The following is a 12009-nucleotide window of genomic DNA, read 5'->3' on the forward strand; positions in this document are numbered from 1 at the left end:
GAACTAATTTCTTGACATGCGTACGATGACGACCGACGAAGACTTTCCGCGAGTGGGAAGATTTATGAGCTGCGCAGCAGCTGGTTGGATAAAGCGAGCAAATCGACCAACTTTCCCGATCATGTGGTTTTCCATCACCGAACGCTAGGTGGTGCTACCGGTGCTAAGCTTTGCCACGATTTGCTATAAACATCCCATCATATGTAGTACTTACCATAAAAAAGTCCCTCACGGCGTCGTTGGCGGCGAGGAACTCCTGCGCAACCGGGGCATCGCGGCAGTACCGAACGTGTTTGTCAAAGTCGCGCTCCAACCGGAGGAACGTTTTGCCAATCATTTTCGGATTGTTGGCGTAGTACTTGACACCTTCGATCAGCACACTGCCCATCCGTTCGGGCCGGTACCATAAACGGGAAAAAAACGGGAGAAAACAGCATTTCAGATTAAATTAGCCGCGGAAAATTGTACGCTTGGTTGGTCGGTTGGTTAGATGGTTGCAGCATTTTGGACCTAAACCAACCGTGTGACCTGAAAATAGCGCTCGTGCTTGCCGTCGCTGCATGCTTACGTATTATGGAAGTCCGCGATCTGTTTGAAGTTGTTGAAGATGTCATCCTTGTGATCGCGGATCTGCCGGGGAATCTTGTTGTCCGGATTGTCGATGAACTTGATGTACTTTTCGACGACCAGCTGCAGATCCCGGCCGAATTCCTCCTCAGTTTCAATCAGCTCACGAACGACGGCTCTACACCACAATAGAGGAGGGAATTAGTTCACTTAAAAGAGTTTGTGGAATAGGATATACTTACTCACGACGATAGGTGGCATCGTTGGCTTTCTCACCGAACACGGCCTGATCGGTGTGCATGATGTCCAGCACCGAGACCGGAATCCAGCCCGCCTTGGCATTGTCGTCCCCGTCGAAGATTCGTACTTTCCACCTGGGTCGAAAGAAAGCGAGTTATGGTGAATTTCAATGTGCTTGCTTATAATTATGGCTTGAAGTAATTCATAGTTTGCCGAAGTTTTTTTCAATCAATCTTAATTTTGATAGTGTCCCGTTTTTCAAAATTTAAATTAAATTGAACATTTAAAAAAAATACCCGTATTGTACTTTTGTATTGTACATCAACTTTTTGTAAATTGTTTGAACTTTTTTCTGGACTAAAATTACATTATGTGTGGAAGAAATGTTCAAAATTTGTACTAATAGATGATGCTCTATGATCAATTTTGAAGTGTAATTGTGTCCATTTTAGATAAGTTACCATTTTAGATAAGTTTAAAAATAAAAATGTGCTTTTTTGTTATTAAACATTTTAGCTGATTTTTTTTTCATTTTTGACGGAAATTTGTGGTATTTTTCAGTGTGTACTTTTTTATTTCTTAAAGGCAATCCAGTTTCCTACTATTTTGTCTCAGACGTAATTTTAATTAGATGAGCCATTTTCGTGCTATGATTTATTGAAAAATATCGAATACGTCATTTTGAAAATTAGTTGTGATTCAAAATGGCCAAATTCCAGCACGAACTTGGTTCATTGCCCTTAGTGAACAATTATGCAAAGTTTCATGGAATTCGGAGAGGAACACATAAAATCTACTCGTCAGTTGGCGTGGAACTGTTCACTGTGATATCTTTCACAACTGCAGATACTGCTGAAACTTCTGGCCAGATCTAGATTTCAAACAATCCCCTCATCCATCAATGTATGATCTAAGTAAAGGAGTGTGCATTTGCAGTACTGTCGCATTAATGGCCCTTCGCTCAATTTCAACCTCTGTTCAATTTTCACACTGCCGTACTCTAGTGGAACTATCAATCAGACCTATTCAGAACTTTCTCTAACTAATAAATTATTGCACTAAAGCTTCATGTTGATATTAGTATACCATTTCCTCCCAACTTTAAAAATCGTAAACTTCACGTACGAAGTAACAACACACTTTGATTGAATGAAATTCAAAACATGCGCATCAAAAAGAACTGGAGAGCTCCTGAATGATTAAGAACTGTAGGATCTGTCGAAACTGCTGGAGATTTCAAGAAGTTTTGACTTCAAGAACTGTGTATCTCTCAATACATTAAGAACTGCAAGAATTCTCAAAACTCCAACAACCATTAGGACCCTCGGAATTGAAAAAAATGCTATAGACTGTTCCAGAAAGTATAAGCACACCTTATTTTAACGGTCACTTTGAATATAATAAAATATTTCAACATGTTTTGGCTGTGTCCTTTTGTTTGCTCATTTCTGAATGACATAGCATCAAAAAAGTGCTCAGTTTTGTGTTTCCTGTCAAAATGCGTGGTCTTACTCCGGAACAACGAAAAAGTATCGTGCACAAATGGTGCACTGTGAGCGGACTCTCCTTGAGAAAATTGGCCAAGGAAGAGGGTGTAAGCCTCGGGTGCGGTACGAACTGCGATTAAAAAATATAGAGAACAGTGTACGTTTGAATATGCGCCGAAGAGTGGCCGGAAATCCAGTCCTATAAGTCCGGATATCGATAAAAAGATCAGGGATGCCTACAAACGAAAACCAGCGACTTCCGTTCGGGATGTTGCGAAAAAACTAGGGACCTCGTCGAGTAACGTCATGCGTGCCAAAGAAAGACTTGGGCTAAAAACATACCGGAAGCAGAAAAAACCCAAAAGGAACCCAAAACAGGCCGCGTCCGTGAAACCACGGGCCCGCCAACTCTACTATTCGTTATTGTGTCGAAATTCTGGGTGTATAATAATGGACGACGAAACGTACGTGAAACTAGATTACAAAACGCTTCCCGGACCACAATTCTATACTGTAAGCGAAGGCAAGGACATCCCCGAAACGGAGAAGGCAATTTTTACCGAAAAACTCGGTAAGAAGGTTATGGTTTGGCAAGCAATATGCGAGTGTGGTAAAACATCTAGTCCGTACATCACAACGGAGATGATGAACACTCAGAAATACGTTAAGGAATGTCTCCAGAAGCGATTGTTGCCGATGATCAGGCAGCACGAAGGTCAAGTAGTATTTTGGCCTGATTTGGCGTCATGTCATTACGCAAAGGACACTTTAGAATGGTACAAAAGTCAAAATGTATGTTTCGTGCCGAAAGACATGAATCCGCCGAACTGTCCGGAGTTTTGTTATTTTGAAAGTGTGCTTATACTTTCTGGAACAGTCTATATAGGACTAAAATAATTTTAGAACACCCCTTCCATTAAGAAGTGAAACAACTCTTAGGACTCCAAGAGCTTGTGGGTGTTCAGCAATCCCAAGAATTTCTGGGAAACCAAGTACTATGAAAACTTACTCTAATGTCTTTGGGAACTTTACCACCACTAAGAATTTCTTGTAATTCCGTAATACTTACAAACCTAAGAGATAACCCAGTCTATGACTGAAAGGTTATCTAATAAGGACAAAAAAGCTTCCAGACAGTTCAGCAGCTTTCAAAAATCCAGTCACTTCGGGAACTCCCCCAACAACTCTCTTGAATTCTTGGAACTCTTGAGAAACAAAACTTAATTCTGATATTCTGAGAATTTAAAAACTTCCACATCTACAATAGCTGTAGAACTCCCGAAACATTAGTAACTGCATCAACCACCAAAAGTTCAAGATTGATTTAGTCAGCTTTTTAACTATTTCGGAACTTCGTGAACTTTCAAACAGCTTTAGGAAATCTCTAAAATTCTCACACTCGACTATAAACCCTCGCAATATTAGAAGCTGAAAGAAGTATCGTTTAACATTTGAAAAGGACGAAGGCGAGCTTTGGTTCGCGCGAAAGGACCAATACAAGTTTTGTTTAAAAAAGCTGATAGGCCATCTTCAAGTGTTAGGCGAGAGTTCTTTCAGCTGCTAATGTCGCGAGAGTTCTTCAATTTGAGTCGCTGATAGGCGCTTTTAAAATATTACGCGAGAACTCTCAGAATTCAAAGAGTGTCTGGAACGACAGCAACCATAAGAGTTTCCTGGAAATCTGGTTCTCCGAAACCACTCTAAACTTTCACCTCACTAGTTTTGGGATTTTTTGAATGACAATTCACACCCAGAACCACGGAAAAACCTCGATGCTGCCAGAATTCCATGATTGAAGTTCTCCCAAAATGTATGAATTTCCGAAAACTTCCAAAACTCTTGAAACTCCAGAAAGTTCAAAACATCACTCCACACTCATAGCTCTTGGAATTCCCGACACTCCGAGCACTCTCATTGCTCCGGAAACAGGAATTTCTCGAAAACTCCGGTGCTCCAGGAATTTGGTTTAATCCAGATTCTTTTCAAAGGCTTCTGAAAACCTTCGAATCTAGATGAACTGATGCGAACTCTTGGAACACCCAAAACCTCTAAGTTGACGGTACATGGTGTTATTGGCAGCTGCAGGAGTTTCTGGGTTTTCCAGGAGTTCGGAAATTACGCGATGCGTCGTAATGTACAAAGCATTATGTTATGAGAGAAACGAGTTCCAGAAAATTTTCAAGTTCTGCAAAGTTTCAATTTCGGAAAGTTCTTGGAGAGTTCTGTGAGTTGTTCTGGGTGAACCGGACATTTCTGCAATTCCTGCAGTTTCATGGAACCAGTTAAGAAGAAGAAATAGGAGGAATTTTTTTCCTCTGTTCGGGACATAAAACTACTGCGACCAGTAATTTGATCTATTGTAGTATATCCCGTTCCCGTGTCCTTAGTTTAGTGCATGTTGTATTACTTCATCACTATTAAAAAATGATGAAGTATTCGGTTTTGATACAGTTGTCATTCTTGCCTTCATCGCAAGGAATCGATTTTAATTGAAAGGTTCCGCTATTTATACCCTTCGGAGTGTTGGAACACCCTCCAAAGGCGCGCCCCTTTGTCAGTCAAAATTGGATTCCTTAGCAACAAAATTAAGGAATGACACCGATAGTGACCATGCATCAGAACCCTAGTCTTAACCACTTCAAACTAGGGAACAACGAATAGAAGATTAGGAATCACATAGATAAAGACTAACTAACTAATTTTTCCTTGTTTCAAGATCATCCTCGGTCCAGTCAACCCGAGGACTTATCACTATCAACAAGGCATAAAAAGTAACAAGGACTAAGATGTGTTCCTTTGATTACTGAAAAATCCTGTTCCCCTAGTTTGAAGTAGTCAAGACTAGGAATCGGTGGTAGATCTTACATCCCGTAACGTACCACGAAAAGGTGATCTACCCACGTTACGGGGCAATAATAATAGGAGGAATAGGAGAGTTAATTGCATTCCTGGAGTCAGAGTCTAGAATGGTTTAGCAGTTCCCGGAGTTTTTTATTTATCTGGCTCGTTTATTCGGAAGGCTCAATTCCGCTAGCTTTACGGAGCCGATAATTATCTGTAACAAAATTCACGCGACTTACCCGAGGTTGGAGGGGTACATTGTGGAAGGATAGGATCAGCGGAGGAGCTTGGGGATGGGGATTCGTTATCTCATGTCTCTGAAGTATTAAAGTACTTCCTAAAGCTTAAGGGGACATGGATTCCGGGAAAATGATTTTGTGCTGATTGTTGGGAGTATGGATATTTATTATGTTTCGAATTTCCAGAAATTCCTGAAGGTTCAGCAGCTCCGAATGGTTAGGCTGTTCTGTGCACTTCCAAAAGTGAATCTTGGATTTTTTTCCGAGAATTTGTTTGTACTTGATGTTGAGAGTACCAACATTGTTAAATTGTTAGAATTAAAAAAAAAAATCAGGAGTTTTCTTATAATTGCAAATGCTTAGACAGCTTCTAGTATCTAGTAGCTGTGGTAGTTCGGGAAGCTGCATGGAATTACGAAAGCTCTGCGAAATTCTGAAACTCCAAGCAGAAGTTCTAAAATCCCCGGTGAGAGTTCTAGGAATTCTCAAAGTTGTTGAATTTCAACGAATACCAAATGAACATGTTTCGAAAGCTAAGACATAAGTTGAAGGATGCTTCCGGAAGGAGGCAAGAAAAACTTCCTGGGGATATGAGGATATGTACTTCTTGAAGAAGCTGGATGGAATTGGATTTTTTTTAAGGAAAGTAGGCATAACCTTTCGGATTCTGAGTTAAGTCGGAGTGATTGGTGCCAAAGGGAAGTCGGAAGAAATGTCCTGGAAATTCTTAAAGAAAATCCAGGGGGAACAGGAAGAAAATTCCTGTATAAGCTGGAATATCGGGGAAAGTCGGATAACACTTGCGAAGTTCAAGAAAATTACCAGCGGAAGTCTGGAGAAACTTCCAGCAAAAGCCATACGAAACTTTTGGGAGAAATCGGTTGAAATTTCCGGGAGAAGTAAGACTAGTGTTGTCATGGTGATTAGAACTGGTTATCCTCCTGGGTAAGCAGTTATTGAAAATAATCATTATTTTTCTTTATTTACCAAAAGGGCGCAAAGGGTAATTTATAATACTGTGTTGATCGGAACCAGTTCAAAATTTACCATGACACGACACTTCGTGAAGTTGGAAAGCTAGTAGCACGCTTGTTGCACATCGGTTGTGGTTATTTCTATGTGATTTATTTCAGTGATAAATAAGTTGATGCAACTTTTGGTCTCACAAGTGTGCTTCTCGGGGCATTATTGAGTGAAGTTTGTTAAAATTTCCTGTGGAAGTCAAAAGTAACATTCAGGAAAGACGGAAAATACTTTCCGTGGAATTCAAAAGAAATTTTTGCTCGAAATCGTAAAATATAAGGGGGATGTCAAGATAATTTTTGGGAGAAGCCGGAAGAATCTTCCGGGTAATGTCAGAAGAAACTTTCAGGAGATATATGTATATATTGTATATGTATGTGTATGTAATCTTAATAAAACCCCATTTGTTTGACAAAATAAATAAATAAAGAAGTGGGACAAATTTCCGGGGGAAGTCGGAAGAAACTTCGGGAGAAAACTATCAGAAGCCTCCGGAGAAGTCGGTAAAAGCTTCCTGGAAAAGTTGGAAGAAACATCTGTTGTAAGCTGAAAGAAAAGGATGTCGGATGAAAATTCCGGACAAAGCTGCCGGACACTTCTGGGAGAAGTCTGAAAGAACAATAGAAGCTAAAATAAAGCAATTTCTGGGAGTGAAGACAACCCTTACAGATAGACCAACTACCTGCATGAATTTGAATTTTGACATAAACACATTCTCTTGATCAAGGCAACCTCTGAGTATCGAAGTCATCATTTGTTTTTGTTCATTCGAGGCTGGATGTTTACTATCGCCTGTGTTGTTGTCAATATCAATAATCATCTTCATCTTGGTGGGGATGATTTTGAGGATCAAATGCAAAATGATTATTTTTCTATTACACCAATATAGTGCTGTAGAACGTGTTGTGTTGGTTTTTATACATGGATTGATGGAAAATTATTGTCTCGTGCTGAATTGATGATAATATCGAGGTTTTAGGCGCGGGAGTCGACAATATTCAAAATAATCATTTTTCCCAAAATGAATTTGAATTGCTTTTGCGGGTCGCTTCTGATTTTGACATTTTTGGGTGAATATCAACAAATGCGTATTCGTTCCTGAAGTTCCCTTAGGTTCCATTGACTTATATGAAGTTCTCGAAATGTTTCTGAAGATCTCTGTACTTCTGTGAAGTTTTTGAAGTTATTCTGAAATTTCAGGAACTTCTTTGAGCTTCCGCAGCGAAATAATTAATATGGTTTTATGATTTTCATTGAAGTTCTCAAGGTTTGTCTGATATTCAAATTATCGAAACTAATTCTTAACTTCTTCAATTATCTAGAGTTTCCTGATGTTTTTAAAACTGCCCAAAATATTTCTCAATTTTCATAAAATTCTCCATACTGCTCTGAATATTTTAGCATTTTTTTTAAAGAACTCACAATTTTACTGGAATTGATTTAATTGCCTTTAAGTTCTACAATTTTCCTTAAGTTTTATAAAGTTTATAAACGCTCACGGAACTTTGCCTTAAATCACTTATTATCCCTGGAAAGCCTGGATATCCCAGAAGTTTTTCTACTATCTAAATTGATAAAATGTTTATTTATAATTCCCTGAAGCTTCTAAAGTTTTCGAATCAATCATAGAATTCTCGGAATATCCCATAATTCTAAAGAACTTTTTTTTTTTTTTTTTTTTTTTTTTTTTTTTTTTTTTTTCTTTAAAAATCTCTATAATAAAGAAAAAAAAAATAAATAAAGAACTTCTTGTAAGTCGCTGCGAATTTCCTCAAGTTAATGAGATATTTCTGATGTTATCTGATCGTCCTCGAAGTACTCGGAACTTCACTGAATATAATGAAACAATAAAAAATATATATAAATTTCTTAGAAGTTCCCTGAATTTTTTTTAAAATATCGGTACTTGCTAAAAGTTCTCACCTTTTTGACGTAGGACTACGTCTGTGATTTTTATATGAGGGTACACTTTGTGAAAACCGAAAACGGAACATGTAACAAAATTATGAAAGATTTTGAACGTTAATAACTTAGCTGCCCCTGGACCAATTTCAATAATTTTTATTACCAACCGATCAGAAATATTTCGACGCATCTGTTAAATTCAAGTCAATAGTAATATTTTTTAAAATGTCACTGTTGAAAATTGCACGAATGTGCAACTGTTGCTATGATAATTAAAATTATCCCCGATTGCCTGCGAAAAAGCGATTTCCCTAACACAGATTTCAAAGTTGAATTCCTTCCGGTCTCACCAAACGGTGTTTATTCAATCACCGCGTAGTGAGTGGTGGTGCTCTCCAGTACACAATTAAAGGCTGCCTGCAGGCAGCAAGCTGCAGCCGACATGAGCATCCATAGAAGGAGGAAGAAACCGCACCGCTATTGATCGGAATCAGTAGCTCTTCGTGATTCATTGTGTGCCATCTACTAGTATGTCAAGTGCGTCATACTAAAGAGTATAAACAGAGAGAACCCCGCTCAAATTCCTATTCCTACACAAAACACAAGCTCCTGCTGCAGTTAACAAATAAGATTGATTATATAAGCCCACATAGACCTACGTCACAATTGCGTACAACCCCATAGGGCTGTACTTTGTAGTTTTTTATTAATAGAACTTCGTTGGTATTTTGTAATCAACTTAGCTAAATAGGGTTAACTACCCCATTTCCGGTCTATTAAGAACAACCCGCACTTAGTTTTTCTTAATCTAGCGCAGTTGAGCATCAAACAGAATGTTATTATTACTGATGGCTTCCAAATTTATTTACCTTTCCGTACGTACCGTACGATTTGATACAGAGAAACCAATCGTTGAGATATTGTCAAAAGTCTAACACTGCTTCTTGACGCCAAACTCGGCCTACGGATTCTAAACTCGGCCTAACGCATTGAAACACCATTGAAACGGCCTATCGGATGAAGATAAAACAGGATTCGGTCGGAGCGCTTCTTTTGTTTTTGAGAATAATGGGTACAAACCTTCATATCACGCGTTCTCACTTCGTTCGGTAGCTTATTAACTAAAGTATCGTACCAAACGCACAATTGACTTGTTAACTCTAAAATCATGGATTTATTTGAAGTTTTCTGCTCGATAGGCCCAAAATGGGCGATGAGCTTTTGTACGTACGAGCTAGAAGAGCGTTATCAGTGATTGCGGTGGTTCAAGGAAAATTAAATAAAGCATTTCTGAAAACATGACGCTGCAAAGTCTCTAGGCCAATCGGGTGAGATCTTTCCATTTTATCTATTTATATTTTATTTTTTGTCACTGATTTATCAAATGCTCTATATTGACGAATAGAGTTGCCAAATCATTCACCCTCCCACTAACACAACTCTTTCCTTCCTGTGACACCTATGAAGGTAGTATGGGTTCCCTGCACCTTCTTAAGTAGATGTTGGATTAAATTTCCCTCCCTTCCCCTGCGATTGTAAGGATGTGGCCAGGTGTATAATGCGATGCTTGTATTGTAGATTTTATTTTCGTGTGGGGAAAATCACTAATCCCAAGTGATATTTTATGCGTCAACACTCGATATTTTCTGCAAAACGTATTAGTTGACCATTATATAGCCACCCACGATTTGTACAATCGCATATGCTATGCTATGCTATGCTATGCTATGCTATGCTATGCTATGCTATATCAACAAATGCGTATTCGTTGATCAATAATGAACTCAATTGTTCGTTTCGCTCGTACTTTGCAGCGAAGATATTCAAAACGAACGCAATTCATCTACACTGGGTTGAAGCGCTACTCGTTGCGTGTGATGGTAAATTATAAAAACAGACACTATTCAAAACTTTTAGAACTCGTGGAGTCTTATCTTTCTAGAAGTACCGGGAGTATTGGATGTTCCTGGAGGGGTTAGTTGCCGACTTATAAAGAGTTCTCGAAATTACAGAATTTGTAATAGCTCGTGAGGGAGTCTCGAAAGTTTCTGGAAATTTCAAGCGTTCTGGTTGATTGCGGGTGTTTCTAAAGTTTGTGGCATTGAAATTTGTTCAGGAAGTTGGTTGAGCACTTGAAATTCTTATATTCGTGAAAATATCAGGAGTTTCAACTGTGACGAGTTGCAGGTCAACTTCTCTACCCACATATCTTATCAGAGTACTGTCAATTCATGAATGTGCATCTTTCAATTAAAATAATTTGGGAAGTTTCTATTGCTAGCCGGAACCGGCAAATTCATTAGAGACCATGTCAACTGACTAGAGAGAAAATGTTCACTCGATTACACCAGAACAGGTTCCGGATGCCCTAAGGAAAGTGACCAATCGTACAATAGAAAACTGAAAATATAGCGGCAATTTATTGAAGTCTATGCCAGCTGACTAGAATAATAATGGCCACCTAATGGCCCCGGAGTTCCAAAAACCTTGATGGAAGTGGTCAATTTAGGATAAACAAGAAAAACCTGTTGTGTTTCAGAATTCAGAATTTTGAGAATTTGATGGACAACTAATTTGAAATTAAGCCAGTGTAATAATGGTCAGCCGATGGGTTCTGGGAGTCCCAAGAGAAGTGGCCACTATCTGCGAATAGCATAAACCAGCCGTGTGATGTATCTCATTTTTCAGAATCAACTAACCAGGGCAATAATGGTCACAGAATGGCCGAGTAACAGGTTCCGAAAGCTTTACTGCCCATAATCGTAAGTCAGTCCCATCTGTAAAAAACTGGATATGAGAGGTGTTCAAAGATTTTACAAGTTTTCTGATTTGACACTTATTTTGGAGGGATAAATTAAAAAAAAACGTACAATGCGATAAAATGCATCTATGTTTACCAAAAAATATTGGGAAATATCATGAAATTTTTATTGCATGGCCAAAATCTGAGTGGGACTGACTTGCGATTACATTTAACGTCAATGAGAAAAATAACCGCAAGTCAGTCACAATTCCATGACGATGCTGCATTAGTTTAGCACAACTTTGAATAGTTGAAAGATATCATGGTCCCATAGAACGTTATTGAATGTTTCTGGATTTGTTCCGCTGGTTCCAGAGCAATGGCCGGAACATATTCCGGTGAGTATGGGTTTTCATCAGACGTGCCAAACCCACCACGCGATAAATCAATTCATACGACAATTCAAAGATAAGATCAATAAGAGTCATGATGAGTGACCAGCACCATATTGGCCACACCCGGAAACGTTCCGGGTATCCCAGGGGAAGTGGTAAATCGTTTTTAGATCAAAATCCATCAAACGATACATCAAATTACATGAGAATTCAAAGCCATATCCATTGGCGGTCAGACTGAGTATCGTATGAACTATATTGACCACATCTGGATATGTTCCAGATACCCTAAGGGAAGTGGACAAAATCTGTCTTAAGACAAATCTCATAATGCGATGTGTTGTCTAACATTTCTACACACGTTTTTCTAATGGGACTGACTTCCGGTTACTTTTCGCTGTTAGACAATTTGACTTGGTATTGTTTTTCATTTTTCTTGAACAAACCACCTTTTTTCAATAGCACATCTCAAAAAACACAGAGAGATAAACTGAATAATGATGCTAACTCAAAATTGATAAAAATGCAGATGGGACTGACTTGCGATTACCGTCGTTCTCATAGAGCGA

The 12009-nt window shown here is 38.8% G+C and overlaps 1 protein-coding gene across 6 annotated transcripts in view; it reads right to left on the reverse strand.

Moving 5' to 3' along the window:
• Positions 1-12009, reverse strand: part of Obsc (Obscurin) — a 222500-nt gene that overhangs the window by 75035 nt on the left and 135456 nt on the right. For all 6 annotated transcript variants that reach the window (XM_065230324.1, XM_065230322.1, XM_065230325.1 and 3 more), the window contains exons 5-7: positions 810-941; positions 569-745; positions 215-380 (exon numbers count right to left, since the gene is read on the reverse strand). In XM_065230324.1, coding sequence (XP_065086396.1) covers positions 215-380; positions 569-745; positions 810-941 — 475 coding nt within the window. The remainder of the gene's footprint in view (positions 1-214; positions 381-568; positions 746-809; positions 942-12009) is intronic.

Source organism: Ochlerotatus camptorhynchus, unplaced genomic scaffold (assembly GCF_037179485.1).
Source record: "Ochlerotatus camptorhynchus isolate MF236.1 unplaced genomic scaffold, CSIRO-AGI_Acam_v1.1 ptg000330l, whole genome shotgun sequence".
Taxonomy (NCBI): Eukaryota; Metazoa; Arthropoda; class Insecta; order Diptera; family Culicidae; genus Ochlerotatus; species Ochlerotatus camptorhynchus.